The 22,462-nt window shown below is 37.8% G+C and overlaps 1 protein-coding gene across 6 annotated transcripts in view; it reads right to left on the bottom strand.

The window, feature by feature from the left end:
* UBN2 (ubinuclein 2) overlaps positions 1–22,462 on the bottom strand; it is a 79,006-nt gene that overhangs the window by 10,852 nt on the left and 45,692 nt on the right. For 3 of the 6 annotated variants that reach the window (XM_015095402.3, XM_042248892.1, XM_060415143.1), the window contains 4 exons: positions 19,351–20,901; positions 13,175–13,406; positions 12,646–12,735; positions 672–10,865 (listed from right to left, as the gene is read on the bottom strand). In XM_015095402.3, coding sequence (XP_014950888.2) covers positions 10,816–10,865; positions 12,646–12,735; positions 13,175–13,406; positions 19,351–20,901 — 1,923 coding nt within the window. In that variant the 3' untranslated portion in view covers positions 672–10,815. Of the gene's footprint in view, positions 1–671; positions 12,736–13,174; positions 13,407–19,350; positions 20,902–22,462 lie in introns of those variants that run through there. The other 3 variants (XM_060415141.1, XM_060415142.1, XM_042248893.2) reach the window with 2 other exon arrangements.

Raw genomic sequence — 22,462 nt, 5'->3', positions numbered from 1 at the left:
CAAATTGCTATCTTTTCACCCTCTTTCCCACTCCTTACCTGGATTTCTAAGGTTAAATTCTTTTTTTCACACCAATATTTTCCCTAAAGAAGTCCTCTACGAGTAAAACTAAAAGATGCTCACCTATGCGACTAGGTGGGCATCCTGTATCTGCAACTGCAAGCCTTGACCCTGGAGGCGTACACAGGCACACACCCTCTAATCTGAAGGAGGAACCTAGTATGCCGGCATTCCAGGACTCCCACAGTCTGGCTTCCTCTAGTCACCCCAGCACCCACCTCACACCAGCCTGGCCTCCTTCCCGTTTCTTCCTGAGTCTGCTCAGGATGCTCCCTTTTCCTCCTTCCCAGTCAAATCCCATTTATCCGTGGAGGCCCAGTTCAAATGTCATCAACCTGACAAGGTCTCCTCAGATCTTTCCAGCCCATCTCTCCCCTGCTCTGAACTCAAGTGGCAGGTGGCCATGGACCACACCTTTGTGACACATTTTGAACTGTAACTTGTCATATGATGGGAGACTCTTTGTAAATACATGGAGGGTAGGGCCTATGCCCGGATTTCTGTATCCCATAGCGCCCAGCACAGTGATACAAGCAAGAGATACTCCAGCACCACTGAAAGAATGAGATATTAAAATTCAAGTTAACTCAATGATACAACAGACGCAAGAATAATATGTACATTCCTCTTTATTTAATACAACAACACGTAACACATACAAAAAGAAAAAACACTCATGTAAAAGGCCCTGTCGCAAAGGATAGACAGGAAACATCTACACAATCAAATAAGGCTCCTGCTTTAAAACAGGGGTTTGCTTAGCTACACTTGGAATATGAGCAAGGCTGTTGCAAAAAAAAGAAGGAAAAAAAAAATCCCTGCACTGAAGGAGTATATATTATCAATGGGGTCAATTTACTAAATTCACAGATCCACATCTAGGAATGTTTAAGTCTTCTTACATATCCAAAAGTCATCAGGGTTTTATGAAATATGATTTTTTTGGGGGGGTTAAAAATTTTTACCTGTCCTCTCTTTTTAGAAAATAGTGACAAGAGCTCTCTAAAAACTAGAGACCAGCAAACCACCCAAAGTTTGGAAAGCTTTACCATTAATGTTCAAAAAGTGTGTAGAACTGAGAATTCAAAGGCAAGATGGCAGTGGGAAGAAGAATTTAACTTAGTCATTTCCTGATCAGTCACTAGGAAACACAATGGAAACATCTAGGCTCAGTGCAGGGTTCGGTAGCAGCAGTTTGTCCATATTCCTGCTCTGATTAGAGCCGGAAATTAAACAAGCACCAGTTCATCTCAAAAGAGCCTTATACAAACATACACACCCACACCCATTCACATCTCCTCACCACCCCCTTTTATTTAAATTTATTATTATTATTTTTTTACTAAAATAATACAAAAAAGGGAGACAGGTATATTTACAAAAATCCATGGCTGGTACAGTACATAATTTTTAAGACACACTAAATGCTACAATCTTTCAGGTCCTGAGATTATTACAAATATCAACTCAAAGCTGTGTTCAGGTCCAGTTTTAAAGGAGGAAAAAAAATTCCCAAAATATTAAGTCACACATTTATTTAAATTTAAAATACAGCATATCCCTTCAAGTTAGCAAAAATGCACCTCCCTAAAAACAACTGCAATATCGTAGTCAGGGCCTTTCACCCAGAGGAGCAGTAATTATTTAGGCTCCTTCCTTCAAGATGCATTATAAAACCTGTTGGCATCTATATAAAGCGGGGAGGTGGCTCAAGAAAGAAGATGCTGTGTAACCGGAGGGACATTCCTCTATAGAGTGAACATTCACTGTATAAATAAGTCCCGTTTTTCCTTCTGTTACCAAACAAAAGTCTTTCCTTTATCAAAATTCATACTGCAAGAATTGGAAATATGTGCTTACCCAGACTAAAAATCAGAATCCTTATTTCCAATCAGTTATAGCAAATCGGTCTGCAGTCCCACGATAATTTTTACAACTGCGAATAAATTTTCTTGCTTGTAATAAACGAGAAAACACTCATCACTTGGTTACCTTGGGAGACTTTGATTAACTTATTTGGGGCACAAAATTTTCACCAGCCAGAGATTTCCTTTCCTTTCCTTTTCAGCTTGCCAGTGTTTTTAGCAAGCAACAGATAAGGAAGGGCAAGCTCCAAGATTTACATATTCTTAAGAACAATTAGATATTTTTGATACATTCTGTAATATAATTTTTCAATGACAGCCAACAAAAGAGCAGTACAAAGCTTGAATCCCTTCTCTGGAGGCTGGCCAAAAAAATCGTGTGTATGTTGGAAACCTACCTCTACCGGTGCAAGGGCCCCTTGCTTATCTACAAGCCTCAGAAGGTCTATGTAATTAATTATATAAGCATAGCCAGGATTTTAAAAGTTGGCCAAACTTGGTCAACTTTCCGACTACCTATTTAAAACAGTAATAACTCTGTCAACTGAGAATAATTTCTCTTTTAATGCCTCTGGCCAAAATTTGGGGTAATTCTTGGTAATTTCACAGGTACAGGAAAGAAAACCCAATATGCTGGCACAGGGCACACTACCCCTGCAAACAGATGAGAGAAGCAAAAAAGGAGGGAAGTTTATAGCCAAAAGAGCATGAAATGTAATGTAGCAGGTTGTCATATAGAAGAATATGCCACTTGGCTAGTCTTGGTTACTGCCAACTCCTAAATGTGCTTGGAGGGTAGATGGAACTGTTCAATTAAAAAACAGTATCTCCACGTTATCTAAGGTAATAGTCACCTTGCTTGTGTTTCAATTAAGTTTCCATTAGTGCTTTGTTACAAAATATTTTAAAACTAGACAAGATAAAATAGAATTATTATTATTGGCAAAACAGTAACAAATAATATATCAAGAGTTTTCTGAGGAACCTAAAATTGGTACTAAGGATTCATATGGCCTTTCTGACGCAGACCTTTGTAAAGTAGGTTTATTCCAGAGGAATTAATGAAAAGAAGCAAGGCAGACTATTATGTGAAATAAGAACCCAACAAAAACAAGTAAGAGTTCTCTTCTGAATAACCTTGAAAAGTATCAAGAAGAGGCCATGCAATGTAGCTACTACTATATTACATAGTAGAGGAATCTATTTTTAACACAAAGGAGAAGAGAAAAAAAATTCAGGTCACCAGTGATGATTCTAAGTCCTGGACATATAGACCCCCTTAATTATGCTACTGAGATTTATTTATTTATTTATTTATTTATTTATTTTTAAAGTATTCTTGACCTGTTTGGGTAACAGTTCGGAAAAGTGTCCAAAATTTAAGTACTAACCTGCTCTAAAATGGACATATGAAAGAAAGTCTGAAAAGCAGAAGTATTACATATTACAGTATGAGGAAATTAAATAAAGATTGCAAATAGCTACTTTCAAGCAAATGGTACTTTGGGAATATCTGAGAAAAATATCAAGTTATTCAAAGGCAGCCTGATTAAAATCCTACCAGTCCCTGTCTGAGTGTGCTGGGATGTAAACAGTCTCCTACAACACGCTTGTAGTCTTTACTTTCAAATTCAGTGGGGACCCAGCATAGATGACCAACGTGAATGAGAAGAGGAAGTGAAAGTTAAACCTTTCCTCCCCAGACTCTTAGCAACTTTTATTCTAGTGTAGCCACTGGTTGATGAAATGGTTAACTTGAGAGCTCAGACTAGAGAAAAGAAGAATGAAAACTAAATAAAGTGGAGAAAGAATGAGAATCTGACATTAATATTTAATGCCACTTTGTAATGATAGTCTGACCATCTGTTTATTAGCTCCACAAACCTGAACACTGTGCCAGAGAATCTAAAACTTTCTCAGAATTGAACACTGGGATGGTTTTATCTTAACAACCCGAAGACATTCCATGATTCTAACTACAGTGTGCACCAGAATCTGTACTTAGTTTCTGAATATAAAGTTCACATTTTAGGACAGATGAACACACAAAATATCTCTATTTTTATGTTTCCATTAATTTTCCCAAGAGGAACAAACACACATTCAACAAAACCCTTATGCCTTATTTCTTTGGGTAGAAGTCTTAATTAACATCTGTTATTTAAAGAATGGAAAAAAGAGGAAGAATGTGGAAAACGTGTATGTTTATCTGCATAGTTGATATTTAGAGGCTACTAACTAAGGCTTTATCTGGAAAACATAACAAAAAACCAAAAAGTGACTTTTAAGGAAAAACATCCTATCACTAGACAGTAAATGGGCCTCAGCCAGTTCTGGGAATTAACTCAGAGGCTTTGTCTACTTGGGCCTGGGGCCTTCTTCCGACTCACTCACACTGGATCATTTGTCTCTAAACCCCTGACATTCTCTTTCCTGACCCTGAATATGTGCTACAAAATCTACACACATCTCACAAATGGTGCTCAGCATCTAGCTCTAACAGAGAAGCAGCATCCAATGTTTCCTGTTGTTACTGTTTAAAATGATAAAAGGAAAATTCTATGTATTACTGCTTCATATACCTGATGGAGGGCAGGATAAGATGACCTTCCTCTCGTCCCTGGAGCTGGGCAAAATATACTTCTTTGTACCCCCACCCTTCCCACGGTTGCCCCAGCTAGGAAGAGGAACCTGCCTCCTCTCTCCCATTTTTCTACAACCTGAGCAGTTGATGGCTCCAACTCTTTCACGCTGAAGAAGCATAAATCACAAAGGGAGACAGGCTGAAGTGCGCCTAGCAGACTGTGTAGTGCTTGCCCCTTCAGTGCGGAGCTGGATGAACCTACGGTTACAGGAACAGGACACAGTCTCTACGAGAAGGAGACCCCCATTCACTCTTAGAAAGTTAAAAGCTTAGCTATTCTCATCACTGAACAGTAATATAAGGAAATTAGGCTGAGAACATGGCAAAGTGAGGCAGATAAAACATTTGGGATCATTAATCAACTCCAGTAACCAATCATTCACACTTTAGCTAGCTTCAGCTCCACAATCTTGGCAAAAATCACACATGTAATAATACCATAAACAGCTTTAAAAAAAAAAAACAACTACTTATAATTAGGAAACTTAGTGTTATTTACCCCCTCCCCTCTTATTAACCTGAAACTAAGCATTTTATCCAACCACAAATATAGTATGTTTAAATAACACATATGTATCTAAATTAGAATTCCAGTGATTTTTTTTAAACCTAAAAATCATATGGTGCTTTTTATACCCATCATAGGGAAACATTTTTTTAGCCTCTGCAGGAAGATGATAATACTTTTTAAAATTATACAGGACATTTTAGAAAAACTCAAAATATTTTTGAAAAAGTCTCTGATATCCCTGGGAGGTAGGTCAATATTATTATACCCAATTTTCTAATGGGTAATCTGAGGCACAAAGGTTAAACGATATTCCCCCTAAACACAATAATTCAAGAGTAACATGACTGAACTGAGGCTACCTGATAACAGTCTTGCTATCAAGTAACACTGCCAGGAGCCTCTGCTTTCTCCTTTTTGGCCACCAGTCTCCTCAGTTAAAATGAATTTAAAAGGGGGCGTTTATTAAACATATTTATACTGGGTTTTGAGGATTGGTTCAACTTAGTCTCCCTTCACATGTCACACCTGTTTTCAACAAGAAACAGATGGACACTAATTACTGATATTATGTTATTTTGCTCAAAGGAGAAATGTAAATAACCATTAAATCATATTAAGCCAAATGTAATTATTTGGCAAATGAGAAAACTGAAGCTCTCTCAAGAATGCCATGGGTTATACGAGTGTTTCCCTCCATATCTGAAGTCCTTCTGCTTCTAAGTTTATTACCCTTTTAATAAATAAGCAGCTCTATGAATTCTTCAAAACCCATTTTCCAGAAGAGTATATGGTGCATTTTTAATATGGACAAAGTTGCTAACTTGCTTCGAAACTCAGAAACAAGACCATGGTTCTAACTCTAGCTCTCCCATGTCTCTGGTCTTGCCTGACATCATGTGCCTTATCAACCTGACCTGGACAGACTCTTGTTGTGCCGATGCTTTCTCTAGTATTACATATGCCCAGTCCAAAGGGCACAGCAGTGGATTACATCCAGGAGCAGCCAATGAGCCCACTAAATTTATTTCAGTTATAGTAACTGACTTGTTTTATATGTAGTTGTTGTTCCTGTTAACTTCTACAAACAGATATTCGAAGGGCAGAGACAGTATCTTGTGAGAAGACAATTTCCCAATCTACCCATTCAAATCAACTAAAGGCGATGGAATAAACAAGGCAGAAATTTTGCAAACATTAAAAGGGGAGTGCTTGGAAAGGACGCAATGGTACAGCAGCTACTAGTTATATATATATATATTACATATGTATACAAATATACACACATATATATGTATGCATGTATGTGTGCATCTTACACATATATCCATATACATATAAAGAAAAAGAAGATTACAGCATGGCATGATCTTGGCAACTCTGAGATTCTTCCTCCTGAATCCCCTGACGTTAGTTATTAGCCTGTACTTTAGGATATCTGAGAACAGTTTCAAAAGAGGGGAAAAAAGAAAGGAAAAAAAGGCACTTAACAAAGACAAAGGCCTGAATTGAATATGCTTCAGAGGAGTAATATAAGCCATTTTACCAGAGCTAAGAAACGATTTACAGAGTTAAACCTTTCCTCTTAAATTTTGTGAAATAAAACTAACATGTTTCTAATCATTTACCTACTACTGCATTTGTCTTCTGCATCATTGTTACAAAAACAAAAGCCCCCTAAAAGCAAAAACAAAAACAACGAACAAAAACCACCATACATGCGCAACAGCAAGTAAAAGTGCCCTTCTGAGAACGTAAGGTCAGCAGAAACTGCAGTGCTGAAGCACGGGGGCATGTTCTCAAGTTTGGCCTGATTGCAGATTTCTCTCACTCTTCTAATTTGAAACAGGACAAAATAAACATCGACCAACAAAAAGAGCAAACAAAAATTCAAAACCTAAATGATGAAAAGAATACAAGGACCAGTGTGCTTTTATGGTACACCCCTAAAATAAAGTATCCTAGTTCTGTACATGGGTCAAATTATATGACAAAGCCTCCCAGAAATAAAGAACTGTAAATTGAAGTTGAACATTACAGGCAAAGTTCATTTAACAAATGTAGCAGCAAATCTGATAGATTAATTGGAGTGCTAAGAGATGATCCCAAGGGACACAGTATTCGCGTAATCAATGGCAGTTTGAATAACAGTAGAATTCCATTTCAGAAAATGTCTTGAACCAAGTAGAGGTGGAAAGGGGGTGTGGTAGAGGGCAACGAGAGGAGAAAGATTAGAGGTGTCTGCCCTTTCCAAACCTGGGTAGTAAACAATTTAAATCTGCTTTGGGGGTGAGTGGGAATCCTCGATTAAATATCTTTTCGTAGAAGTTGTTTTCATACAGGTGTCAAACCCACAGCATTCAAACAGGTGTGTGCCCGGTTCTTCCTTCTAGCTGGGTGATATGATAAACCCTATTCAGCTTCTATGATATTAAAAAAAAAAGAAAGAAATTTGGGCTAACAACATCCATCAAAGGGGTGGCAGGCATGAAGGAATGTGCTGACACAATGCTCTGAGTCCCTCAAAATTGAGATTTGGGGACCTCAGATGAACTTCACTTCTTCCCCCAATACTTAATCTCTTCAGTGGGTTTTAAAATCATGATTTCTTTTACTCTCTGATCTCAGAAGCAGATGAGAAAGAATTATAACCGACTGGTAATGAAATTATTGCTTACATCGATTGTGGAGGCTCTGAATGAGCTTGACACTTTGCTCTCAGTCTCCAGCCGAGGCTCAGCACTGCTATCTCTAGAGACAGCTCTGCTGATCATTCATTATTGCTTGTGAATACTGAGGATTAACTTGTATGTACAGTAACAGCTTATACGTCAGCGAAGGCAATTTAAAATACAAGACCGTTGAAAACAGCTTACTTTTCCTGAATCAAGAATCCCATGGCATGGGATGTAACTGTGTGCTGATTACTTTTACACTGGGATGTTGCTAATGCTCTTCAGAAAAGACACATTGCTCTATAGCCTTTCCAATTACTCTCCACTTTAAAAAATAACATAATTTGATTTTCAAGTGCAAAAATAGAATATGAGTCACAAGCCTCTGTGCTAAAAAATAACTGATTTGTATGTATGTTTTTAGTAAGAAAAGCTGTAAAAATAGGTGACCATACGGTATGGACACCATTTTCAATGTTATGACCTAGAAAAGAAACAGGTATTTACATGCGGTAACTCTTCGATCATACTTTTTAAGAAATATAAGGATGTTTATTTCATTTGTACAACATAAAAGGGCAGTCTTGATTGAAATGGATGAAGGTAATGAAAATGTGATGGGGGTGAGGCAGCAGTTCTCACAGAAGTTAGGATTGAAGAGAACAGAATAAAATCTCCACAGAGGAGGCCTCAGAGCCCAGAGCCCTCAGGTGTTTATAAAACGATATGGGGGAGGAACTGATAATCCCACTCTTCTCGAATGAAGACAGAATCATGGCGGGGGGGGGGGGGTGTCTTCATATGGTGTGATTGAGTTGATGGGCTTACCAAATTAAAGCTGTCATTCCTCAACTTAAACTACCACTGAACTCATCTATCAATAAATATATGTGTACAAACACACACACACAGATGAGTACATGCACCACTCTCCACCAGAAGAGAAAGGAATCTGCACTGGGTTCCCTCCTTGTTCAGGGAGTAAAATGAAGGTGGCTTCTCAAAGGAAAATCCCTAAGGATTAGCAGACTTTTTTTCCCCTCTAAATTAGATAAAAGCAAGAGGTATGCTACACTGGAAGAACTCAAGAACTGGGTAAGCTTCCCTAGTTAAAAAAACCGAACAAACTTTAATCAAACATTCTCCATGCAAGCCAAACCTATCTGCAACATCCCAATATCCTTTCAAAATATCTACTAGGGTTGACAGAACATTCTTATTTGCTTTACTGATAAACTAAATTCTTAGAAGCAAGTAATTATATCAATGATTTTTTAAAAATAACCCTTTCCTCTTATTGTAACAAGTTCTTGGAACTAAAGTTTTCGGTTATTAACTTTTTTTTTTCCGCTGTGAAGTAAGCCATATGACTCTGAAGTCAAAATATGGGCTTACAGATCTAAAGCATTGTGTTAATTTATTCACAGTCCTAAAGCCTATTTGCAACTTTTGCTTGTGAAAGGAAAAAAGGGCCTGATTATACCCTTATCTGGATAAATATTAATGGTATTGGGTGACCTGTAATGAAAACATACGTAAGAAATCTTGCTACCACCAACCTGGTGCAATTTTTTTAGGTGTCTGGCGTTATTAATGGACCAACCTTACACCATTCTTGTGAACAGTTTGAAAACATTCAGAAGCCTAAACAGGAAGAAAAAGACTAGAACAATGATGAGGTGAAAAAAGTCAACAAAATATATCCAAACACTATAAATTTCTCCCTTAACATCCTTTGTTGAACATGCAATTTGCATGAGAAAGCTCTAGTAACGGAGTCTTATTATCTGCAGGTTTACTCATATATCAATACTCTAAGTATTAGTAAAACTTTAAAATTTCAAAGGCTCCAAATCAGTTTCACTACAGTGGATATAGGGAGTAAAAATACACTATGATTGTTAAAAAAATAATCCCCTGTACACAATGATCCTAATTTAATTCCTCCCTTTAAAATACCATCTTCAAAATTCCCCCCAAATACATATATGCCATTTGAATGACCAATGAAGAAGCACTGCAACACACACTTATGCCTGTTTATATCAACAGTTAATAATCACCTGAAATACCACTAGCTAAAAGAACAGAAGGAGAGGTTATGAACTAAAGTGATGCTGGGGGAAACTGACAGTTCATACTGGCAGGCCTGCAAAGGCTAAGTGGACCAAAGCTGCAGTCCTACAACAAAGATCCCCATTTCTCAAGAGGAAAATGTGAACACAAGTCACATTTTAACATCAAGAATGGAAATAAGAATTAACCAGTCAACACCAGATGCACAAATCACCTGAAGAAGAGAGTTAAGTACCTGCTTCTGAATGGAAGATGTAATTGACCCTTTTACAAAAAGGGGACATCTAAGTTTCATCTGTTATGAGCAACAGGCTCAATTTTTTGACTTAAAAAAATGTAATATATATCACTGTGCTAAAATAACTTTCCTGAAACATCTTTAGTCCACTGATTTACACAGGAGTTGCTACACACTGGAGAAGATTCAAGTTTGTTCAGGATTTTTGAGGGTACATGATTTATACTCAGCTACTGTCTGCATCAGACATAGGGCCATTAAATATTTTTTGTGGCAAATCTGCTGCATAGTCCACTCAGACATGACCATTACTCCTGACAAACTGGCCTAATTTGGGGTATACTGCCTTTTATTATGCAACTATGTCTACAAGTGTTCAGATCCAACCCCCAGGATGGATGGAGTTTACCCAAATCCTCAATTTCCTTTTTCCTGCCCAGGGAAAAATCAAATTTGTATTTCTGTGGGTTTGACAACTGAGTCTCTTTCAAGTCAGTTAATATGGTAACTTTGTCTTTCTTTAGAAGAGACTAAGGGTCACACTTAACTTTGCACAAAAGCATTTCTTCCTCCTGCACCTGGCTTTACTCAAGTAATGTTTCCTTTTCTTTTTCCTCCTCACCACAGTGCTTGGGACGAGAGAATGTAAACATCGACAGAACAGCAGCCCTAAGACCACACGAGTACTTTCCCATCAGGTAGGTTCCAACAGCCAGCCAAGTGTGCCATCTCCTTTGTTTACTGGGAAGTCACTGAGATTTCCGTGGTAACTTAGTGTCCCCTTTACTTTGGCCTCCATCTGAGAAAAGAGGTGTTTAATCAGTATGGGTCAGCATGTCATAAAAAATAAAAGCATATGAAGCAAAACATACAATTAACTTCTAATTTTCACGTGGATGACGACATTGCTAGAAAGATAACCTTTAGTACCTTACATGTTACAGCACAGAGAAGTTGAGATATAAAGAATGATTCTCTTATCTCAATATGACTATGGTTTAATTGGTTTCCAGTGTCCTACAAATACTATTTCAACAAGTATTTGTTATCTACCTTATAGTCAACTGTGTCAAATGCTGCGAGGATTATAAAGAAACGTAAAAACACAATCAGTCCCCCTCCTTCAAGGAACTTATCACATTTTTTGATTCCCTTAGAAAACAAGGTCAACTTCAAGGTCGACTTCATTTTCATGCAGGTGAAACTTCTTGCCATGACATAGCAGTTAATAACTCTAAATTATTTATGTAAATGACTGGACCACACTGGGAGTGAAAATTCCAGCTGCATCTTTTAGTCCTAACCTGGCAAACGTAAAAGGCAGGAAAGTCTGCTATGGGAAGAATGATTTTTCTAGTTTTACATATGGCTATGAAACTTATATTGGGAAAATGCTAATCACTCTACTTAAACTGGACAAGAGTAGGACTGGGTGACTTCGAGGGCCAAAAAAAAAAAAAAAAAAAAATGCAGAAAATCTCTTATCATTTGTTGCCTTGTCAAGGAAAATTAAGCTCCACCAGGCCTGAGTATTCTTGTCTGGAGAATCCCATGAACAGAAGAGTCTGGCAGGCTATAGTCCATGGGGTCACAAAGAGTCAGACACGACTGAGTGACTCATACTTTGTTCCCACACTGGTACAACTGTGGCCTTGTGTTCATTCTCTCAAGGAGTTAGTCTGGGGCAGCTTAACACTTGGGTGTCTTAGAGCATTTACTACAACCTACTGCCTCAAGATTGCTCTGAAGCTCTCATTTCCACTTTGTGGTCAGCTGTAAACTTGCTCAACAACCATTTTAAATGCAGTGGCCAAAAAGAACAGTGAGGCCCTAGTCAGCTTTCAAAGTTAAGAGAGCAGCTGAGCTGCTCAAAGATGCTGAAAATGGCCCTCAGAACAGTTTCAGCATTATACTGGGGTCAGCTGCTGATGAGAGCGAGAATCTGGAGGCCAAGTTTGGGTGCAGTGTCCACTGTCCAACTCCAGATCTCAGAGAATCTAGCTGGGCTGCAAGTATATAACACAGACAGTCTGAAATCACATTAGTTTAATCAGTGCTAAGACGCAGAAAAGAGTGATAGTTAAGAATACAGGCCATGGAGTCCGACTTCCTGGATTTGTATCTCAGATTAAACACTTATTATCCCATCAACTTGGGCAAGTTGCTTACCTCTGATTCCATTTCCTGATCTGTAAAATGGGGACTGTGATCTCATTCACAGCTTTATTGTAAGGATTAAATTAGCTAATGTGTGTGTCACAAGACTATCTGGCACTCTGGAAAATTTCCATAAAGGTCAAGTGTGATTAACTATTGGACATGATTTTTGTATACTGTCTTATGAATCCTATTCTTTGTCCTCATTCCCATATAACAAACACCTTCAAAAAGGCTCTCTGCACATGTAACAAAAGATTTCCTTTACCTGTTTCCTTTCTCTGAAAAGGTATTTGTTGCCAATGAGGATTTGCTCATATGGAAATTACTTTTTCCAATCTTTGTCATTCTCTCACATTGTTTAATATATTGGCAAATCTGTATAAATAGTAGATAGAGGAAGAAACAGGGGTCTCTCTTACCATTAAATGTTTGCTGTACATGTGTAGGCAGAGGTGCGTGGGAAAGCGCTGCTGCGTGCTGAGCTCCTGGCTGTAAACCCTTTAGTAAATCTGGGGGAAGAACACACTTGTCAGTGATCTTCTTCAAACTAAGACCTGAGCCCTCTTAGATACAAAAATGAAAATAATTTATCCAATGCAAGCACAGACCTCAACTTTAAAGGTTTTTGTAAACTAGAGCACATACATTATGTGTATAAATATAAATGTGCATGCAAATAACCCAGGAAATCTGACTTTCTCTTACTATAAATTTCATTAGGATAGAAGTATGGAATAGCCAGTTCACTTTAGAACCTATAAAAAAATTTCAGAGTCCAGTAATTCCACTTATTTTCTATATACACAAGAAATAAACTGGATTTCTTCTAAAAAGAAATTCTATAATCTCCACTGACTCCAACTGGACTGCTCTCAATTAGTATAAATTTGTGAGGTTTCCTGTTCTGTCAAGACTAGGCAGCCATGTAAGAAAAAGAGTCCCACTTACTCTGAGTTAGGCTATGGTGGAAAGCGGCTGAGGTAGATCCCGAGGTGGTTGTCACTCCAGCTGTGTCCGTTCCAAAGCCAAGTAGCTCCAAGGGAAACTGGAAGGGCATGGTCACTGGAACAAGGCCACCCAGCATCCCAAAAGGAGTCACATTTTGATTTGTTACAGACAAAGGTGATGTCATGAGAGTCAGAGGTGAGGCATTAGCCAATAATGATGCTCCTGCTGTGGACTGCAGAAACCAGGGGTCAAAATACATAAGAAATCAAGTCTTTAACCTGAATTGATTTATTTTACTTAATATCCTCATGGACGTGAGACTGTCTTACATCTACTCTAACAGAAACTCTGGGAGACCAGAAATGAAGGCTGAAGTGTAAATTACATTTCAATGAGTGACCAATACTGGCTTTGGAAATACTTCTACGTAGCTCTTCAGCACCAGTTAAGCTTCCTTAACTGTTACTGCAGTGTCTACATTAACACCCATTCCTCTCAATTTCTAAACTTGGATTTCCACTTTTGCTCTTACCTCTACATCTGACACAGGGAATTAATTCCATATAATTTCAATTCGGTCTCTGATCTGCAATTTAACTGTCTTTCTGGGCACAATCTCTGCAGCTTCTGTTCTAGACTATTACTCTCTCAGATCCCTCAACTCGATACCCTGTACTTTCATCGTTAACGCCCATCCGTGTTTTCCTCTTCAAAAGCTTCATCTGCCTCTTCCTCAAAAGCCAACCACCTGACCTATGCCATGAATATCATCCCTGCAGAACTTTCTGTCACAGATGTCAACCAAGAACTGCACATTCTCTGCATTTCCTCTGCTTTTACATGTACAGAGACCGCTGACATATCTTAAAACCAACTGTCTTACAACCAACCGTTAATCCTGGCTCTTCCCTAACCCCTAGCAACAACCTGACTTATGTATCTTTCTTTTATTATCAAACTTACTGAATGGCAGCCTTCATTTTCCAGACTATCTCATCTCTTCTTAACCCCTGAAAGCTGATTTTCAATTCCACTACATTTCTGAACTCAAACTCCTACGGCAAAAGGTAAATTATAGAGTGTTTTGACACTCCCCCACTTGGGCTTTGATGCCATCGTTATGAAGAAAAACACTTCGAAACATGCCAGCACTGATAAGCTTTCATTGAGAAATTACTGAAATATACTCTATAAAGCTAATTTAGTTCTTTGAACAATTTTCTGTACAGCAAGTAAACATTTTTTTCCATTCCGACTTTTTTGTGTGTGTACTTAATAAAGATTATAACCAAAATTTCTCAGTATCAGATATTACCTACTATATCTGCAACTGTGAGCTTTCCTTTATAGCCTTATTTTATCAACTCCAAATTTCTGTGGTAAAAAATTCTCACAGTTCTAAGTTTGGTCAAGAAAACTGAATTCTCTGAATATTTGTTAATCAATAATAAGCATTAGCAACTGTTACTTTTATTTTGTATACTGATGATTTCTACCAGTAAACATTATTAATAAAGGGCTGGTCATTTTATTTCTCAGTTAATCTATAGGAAAAATGTAGGTGATTCTCCCATGCAAAAATGCCACATCATCTCATGTTATTTATACACTCAATGGTCCACACCACTACTGAACGAAAAAATGAAGAACATTCTTAAAAAGTTTTCTAAAACTGTTTTTTCACTAGTTCTCCAATTGCCTTCCCTTACCTCCTTTATTTGTCTCAAATTTGTACCTACAGTTCTAACCTCTCACCTCAGTTCCAATCCTATTTAGCTAATGGTTTAGTGAAGAATTCCACTTGGATATCTAACCTCACCAAATTGTTATGCTCAGAATTGAACTCATCATCTGTTACAATCATTTCCCTCCCATATATGTTAGCTGCTAAGATCAGTAGTTTCAATTCTTTCCCACCACCCAAGGCTTGAAACCTTAGTTTTTACGCAACACAAAATGAAAGACAAAATGATCTCATATTCAACATATCCTTTTTTTTAATCACAACTTTCTCCCACATTTAAGTGCAAAGCTTTATCAATTTACCCTTGGACTTAACTGTTTTTCTTATTTGTCAGTTGTTCCCCTCTACTGTGCCAACCATGATATTAAAAATGGGTGATTTAGGAAAAAATTACTAACTTAGAAACAACAGTGGTTTGAAGCAAAAAAAAAAAAGGATCAGTATCAACAGTTAACAAGAGTTTTCTCTTCTTTTTCATCAACATTCTACTACAGTCTCAGGATAATATGGGAAACACACTCTAAAACTGTGTTCCCCAAGTGGAGCCCTCCTGGTGAAGAACATTAAATACTGCTAATAAGGAAAACTCTTATGCTTTTCTGGAGTAGGTTCATTGAAGCATTAAAGCTGACAGAAAATGTAAATTAGGGGAACTTCCAAAATTAAGTTATGTGTATTAGCAAAAGAAAAAAATGGCACCAGGCCCTAACTGTCTGACATTTTATACTTATAAAAACCTCCCATATCCACTTTTGTTTATAAAACTAAAATGAAACACCAGCTTATCTAAATGTTACATCACAGTTCTAATTTTCTCTCACAGAAGATGGAGACCTTTTAAAAGCGAGGTATCCCATTGTTGGTATTATTCAGAAACACTACAGGAGAAGCTGTCAACATGAAGCAGGCAAACAGTTCAGGATAATGCCCCATAATCAGAAATATTTTCCATGACCTCCACATGTCATCTCCAGGGGAACATATAAAGGAACACCTTGCTCTTCGTGGTGGGCATTAGATTTCTTTTTAAGGACATGTTTCATTTTGGTGAGTACATCTGCCCCCCCACACTCTCTACAACACCCAGTGATTTTTTGAAATGTGTATCAGACCATATCACTCCCCTCCAACGGCTTCCCACTGAACACAAAGTAAATGCCCAAGTCCTTACTGTAGCCCCCAAGGTCCTCAATCACACGGTTTGGAGTTGTTTTTCGACCTGTCACCTCCCCATCTTTCCCAACAGTCCAGCCCTGTCAGGCTCTTTCCTATCTCAGTGTCTTCACATCTACCTTCCCTTTCTTGCCTGGGCTGTTTGCTCTTCTCTCCAAAAGGCTTGGTCCTAGTCATTCAATTATCAGCTCAAACGTTGCCTCTTCCAAGAGGCCTTCTCCATCTCCCTTATCCACGTTAGCAGCAATCGCACTTTATCATATTATTGTTTTTATTTTTATAGCACAAAATATTTTTAAATACTGTGTTTTGCTTATTTTCGTCCTAGAATATATGCCCCATCAGTGGGGGCATGATCTTGACTCATCCCAATTTCCCCAGCATCTAGAAGAGTGCCTGGCACATATTAAACACTTAGTAAATATTTGCTTAATGAATTATTTTGGAAATTATAGAGTGGCAAAGACTGGATTCAAAGAATATCAATAAGCTGAAGGGCAAGAAAGAACAGGAAAGCCTTTAGTGCAAAGTTATTAAATAAAAAGCAGGTAGAGATTAATCTGAACCTAGAAAGACTTTAACTTTGGTTAACCTCAGGACCTGTCATTTTCACATCTGCACACAGCTAAAGACATCTTTCAGAGGCAAGTGGAATATTTTATAGACATAGATAGGAAATCTGTTTTTCCTGTTGGCTAGCTTTAGAAAGACAGGATCTAGGGGCCACAAGGTAGCTGATAAGACATCAATAAGATGTTGTGTTAAAAAAGAGAATAAAAGTTAGGAATAACCTTATTCAATTACTGATCTTTTCTTCAGTCAAACCAATAAGAAAGACAAAAAGGATCAGATATGAGGCAGGAACATTAAGGTCTCCAAATCATAAAGCCATTTTGGAGAAGAAGAAATCAGAAGAAAGGAGTTACATTTTAGAAACACAAATTTTGCCATGTAGGTTCCTTGATAAGAAACTAACTGGTAAACAATAAACCAAATTGTTCTTTTGGGATAAATGATCAAATGTAGGAAGTTTTCCGGGGGGGGGTGGGGGGGAGGCGGGGAACAGAACTGATAGATTCTGGAGATGACGAAAGATAGAGGGAGATTTAACTTTAAAGAAAACAAAGTAAGTGAAAGAAAAAAACAAACAAATTTTAACTCCAGGAAACAAGCCCAAAATTTATGATTGAAACCACAGATCAGAATAGTTAGCTCAACACAGACAATCTTTTACAAAGTCACAGATTTAACCAAAAGTTGTCATTTTAGTCTCTGAAGAGAATGGGAGAAGTATAAGACAGTTTAAAGCCTTATTTATCACAATGAGAAGCTGAAAGATAACACTAAAAGAGACTTCCATTCATTCTTATTTTTAAAAAACACAAGAGAAAAAGCTAACAGTTAAAAGCAGTTGACAATAGGAAGGAGGATATGGGCCACGGAACTGTCACTTTGGTTATAATCCTCTCACATCAAATTAAAGATTGATTTCAAAAACAGTCAACATTTTAACAAAGATAATAAAATAAGAATGTAGACTAACTCCTAGATCTTAGTTATAACTTAAATTTTAACATACGATCCCTAGGGTTTTTTTGTGTGTGTGGCTATTTTCTTATTTCTGATAAAAGCAAAATCATATGGATAAAATATCTATAAATCCTAGATTTCAATTAATGAAGTGTCAGTTAATGGGATTTTGTTCTATATCAGAATTTTAGAATTCATTCACTTCCAAGCCTATAGCAGAGGCAGAGTGACGGTCTGGGTTTCAGGTGCACATTGAACACCAACACTTAGCTTGTACTGAACAGCAGGAAATCTCTCCCATACCACGCGGAAACTTACTTCATTAGATGTTCCTATTCCACGTAAATAAGATGCAGTACAAAGTCAGAGCACTTTCTTAAACACCAGAGTTTCACAAATAAGTCATATTTTCAAAGGATAATTGAGAAGCTAAGAAATAACATAATAAAATGCTATTTTTAAAAAAGCTTATGAAACATACTATTATATAAAATCTACTTTCTTGAAGAGTCTAATAAAAGTATCTGGAAAACATCAACACTGGTGAGGTGATACATGACTTTTCTTTTTAAAATTTTTTCTGAATTTTACCAACTGTGAACATGGATATGTTTCAAGGGAGGGGGGGAAGTTAAAGAAACCAAATGAGTAAAGTGAAGAACAAATATAAGAAAGCCTCAGAATACAAATAAGTGGTAGATAGATGAAAATAATAACAGAAGAGATGACATGAAAGGCAGAGAGATGAAATATATGAGCAATAGAGCTCTCAAAAACCTAGGCAAATGGATCAGAAATGACAATCAGGCCTATAACAGAATAAAATATTCTTGAGCTGAAAAAATGGGTGGGTCAGAGACTGAAAGATGTTACTATTTTCTAGGCACAAAATTAATGAAAACTATCTAGATAAACCTAGCCATTATCTAGGAACACTTGATTTTCAAGGAAAAAGATAAAATGGGATTAGCATTTAGGCAGAGAAAACATGTTACTTATAAGGGAACAAAAAGTCAGAATGGCCTCAAATGTTTTTATAACCTTAAATAGTAAGGGTCAGTGGAGCAGTCTTTATAAAATCTGGAGTGAGACACTTAGTGACCCAAGAAGTCTGTATCTATTCAAGAGTGACAGAAATCATCAGGTATATAAGTGCTGAAGTAGAACAACTTTCACATTAGCCTTTTCGGAAAGATTCCTTGAATTAGGTACTCCTGCTAACTGAGAGAGAAATTTAAATGAAAAACTCATGAATGGGGGAAGTATGGTATTAACAGACTACTGATACTAATTTGACAGACAGTTATATATGAACAACTGCAAAATTTATAAAAAATAATAATTTTATTCAAAAAGACATAGTTAAAGGAAAAAAATAATATGAATGTATAAATTTGATTTAAAAAGTTATGAAAGGCGACAGGAGAAAGGGACTAGGACAGGGAAAAGAAGAGACAAGCAAAGGTATGTTAAAATCCTAAGTGACTATTTTGTTCTGGACTTTGATAAGATACAGTTTTAAATTGTGTTTTTCAAGAATTTTGAAAGCAAGCATGTGATGAAAAAAAACACACCCCAACAAAAACTGTGTCCCCAAGATTATCCATCACTGTGACGTCAATATCCGTAAGTTATAAACAACTGACACATTATAATAAGATCATTAAATTGACTGAGAGAGATTACACCACCTTCCGCTTCATCAGGTAAGTGCATCTGACATACGTACCTGCACACTGGCTGTTGCCGCTGAAGACCCTGAGGCAGAGGATGGTCTCTGTGGAGTAGACAACGGTTTAGTAGCACCCTGTGTTCCACTTCCTGTTCCCCCAGACAGACTAGTCCTATTAGCTCCGCTTGAGTTAAGGTTGCTACCTCTGCTGGCAGGTACATTCATTGCAATTCCACTCAAGCTATTCTTCCCAACAGTTCCAGTGGATGGTGAGTTTGTTAGCTTTGAAGGGGCCTGAAGATTTTTTGTAGACGGAAGGCCTGAAGTGCGATTCAAGGGCAATAAATTCAAGGTGGGAGACTGTCTGCTGATGTTCATTCCACTGGGCTGTTTATGGACTGGGTTGTTACTGCTCGAGTGGCTACTCTGGGCCACTAGTGCATTTGGACTGGAAGAACTTGGGGATACAGTAGGTTTGGGAGTTGGGTTGTTTTTAGAAATAAGTTTAGTCGATACTGAAGGCTTAGCTGACTGAGAGGGCTTGGGTGAGGCAGAAGGCTTAGCTGAGGGCAAGGGTTTAGGAGACGTGGCGGGTTTTGGAGATGAGGCAAGTTTTGGGGATGCAGCCATTGAGAAGGGGGACTTGAAACCCTGCGTGGAGATTTGTGACACCATCGCCTTGGCTAAATAGTTAGTGGAGGTAGTGGTGCTAGGTACTGTCCTAGAAACCAGGGAGTGGGACCCTTGAGAACCATTTCCAGGTGGGGGTGTAGATAAGGGAAGGCGGTACATAAGTGGCTTGTCTGAAGTCTTAGTAAGTGGGGATGAACAGGAAAGCTGGGGATTATTACTTAACTTCACCACTGGGTTGGTCTGTGATTTACTAATAGTTGCTTGTAATGGAGACACATAGTTCTGCTGGACAGCTGAATGCTGGTGCACCTTTGTTACTTGAGTTAAAGGAGAAGCGTCTTGGGCCTCTGATGTTCCCAGGGTATGAGAAGAGGCAGCAACCTGGGCTTGGGAAGAGGAGGAGACATGGGTCTGTGAAGAGGAAGAAGCATGAATCTGGCTTGACCTCTGCAGTCCTTGCTGAAGCAGCCTGGCTGGCAAAGGTTCTAAGGAAACTTTTGGGTTCTGAATTGAAGAACCAGCAATAAGGCCTGAAGAGATGCCAGTGTGAGCTAAATCCTGGGGTTTCTTTGGTACTGGCCCCGTGTGGCCAGCAATGAGACTCGACGAATGTGCAGTCTGAGTAGAGTCTAGTTTTTTGGGCGTAGCCAGTGGCAGTTTACTCATGATACTTGCTAATTTTTCTTCTCTCAGTCCTGGACGAGGTTTTGCAGTTGGCATACTTATCCTTGAGCCAGCTGGAGGGCCCTTGTTCCCATTGTTGATAACAGCTAAAGCTTCAGAAACAAGATCCAGAGCAGGTGGATGAAAGGAAAGTTCTTCATCTAGTGAGTCATCAAGGCAGATGGTCTCCTGCACTGGCGTGGAGCCAGAACTGGTAGAGGCCACGGCCGATGTGCTAGAGCTCGTTGAAGGACCACCAACTGAAGCCACTGAGGATGCAGGAGTTTTCTGGTCCTTTTTTGGACTACACTCCTAGCATAAGAAGCATTATATTGGAAAAATAAAAACAATTAATCAAAATTTACACAGTATTAGTTTTTAAAGGATTAGAATTTTCATAATTCACAAGTCCCTTTGCCTTTATCTTAGGATTTTACCCATCTTATATAGTATAGTTTGCTATGATACAGATCATCACTCCCTGCTTCCTTGCATTTTGGCCTCTATATGCCTGTCTTACAGCTACCTACAGACAGTACATAGAGAAACCAGAACATCAAACTGGTAGATGATTCAATTCAAGCACATTTAAATTATGTTTTCTATTCATTATGGTAGAAGTCATTCATATTTCAGATATATTCACTATGAGCAAGGTACTATGCTAAGAAAACAAGAGTATTAGAAATTAAAACTCGAAATACCTAAGAGAGAATTAAGAATTTAACCTTCTTAAAATTCAAGGAAGAGATAGAATTAGAGCAGTTTAAAATACTTAAAGAGCAAAAGCATTAAAAAAGTATCTTTCTCAAGAAAAATATTAAGTACTTGATATTTTATTTTTATAATTAAGAAAAAAAACTATACAAAAATCATTTCCAAGTTTCAATTAGTTTTTCAAAAAGAGACAAATCCAAATAAAACCAAAGCCTTATATATTAATTTATACCACCACAGCACTTACCTTAACTATAGTGGGGAAAGCATGGAGAAATAGAGTCTCTACCATCTACCTTCTAAGGTATTATGATAACAATAAATAGGAATAGTAAATTCTTATTTCTCTTAAGAATGCCACTGCACTCTAACTTTGTTAGCAATTTCTCTAAAACTTCTAAACAGCCCTGACTGAAAGCCTCAGTGCCTTTTAGCAGTCTGAAGTGTAGCTACATTAAGGTCAAGACTGTCTGCTAAGATGAAATGCAGATGAGACACGATGGCACTGACATACCGTTCAGTGAAAACTCCATCACTATAAAGAGGACAGAAACTGAGAGTGAGGGAGGGCATCAAAATAATATCGGTAGTGTTACCAGTATAAAACTGCCATTTTAAAGTAACTTCTTTATTAATATTTTTTCTTTATAAAAATAACATTTAATCCATCCAAGAGTACTGTGTAGATTTATACTGGCCAATTGTTTAGGATAAATGAGTGGAAAAAACAGGTTATTCCTTTTATATAAAATGTTAATTCAATCTGGATAAATGAATGACTGGATGGGCAGATGCATCCGGAAGGAAGGAGGGGAGGCAAGCAGAGAGATCCAGAAGAAAGGAGGGCAGATGTGTGCCAGAAAGTAAGAAGCTTTTTTCCCTCTGTGTGAGCAGAAATTTCAGGATACTTTTACTTTCCTCCTTCAATTTTCTATATTGTTTGCATTTTCTCCTGTAAGCATTCCTTGTATTACCTTTATAACTGAAATAGGTATTGAAGGGGCATTAGAACAGGAAAGAAAAATCAGAATACAGTTTTTTCCATCTGGGGAAAAGAAAAAGGTTAAGTTTATCACAGAGATGAATGAAACAGAACTACCCTGGTGGTTCAGCGGTTAAGAATCTGCCTGCCAATGCAGAGGACAAGGGTTTGATC

This window comes from Ovis aries, chromosome 4, assembly GCF_016772045.2.
Source record: "Ovis aries strain OAR_USU_Benz2616 breed Rambouillet chromosome 4, ARS-UI_Ramb_v3.0, whole genome shotgun sequence".
NCBI lineage: Eukaryota > Metazoa > Chordata > Mammalia > Artiodactyla > Bovidae > Ovis > Ovis aries.
The sequence above is the reverse complement of the archived record's forward strand: the minus strand, read 5'-3'. Positions and strand labels throughout refer to the sequence as shown.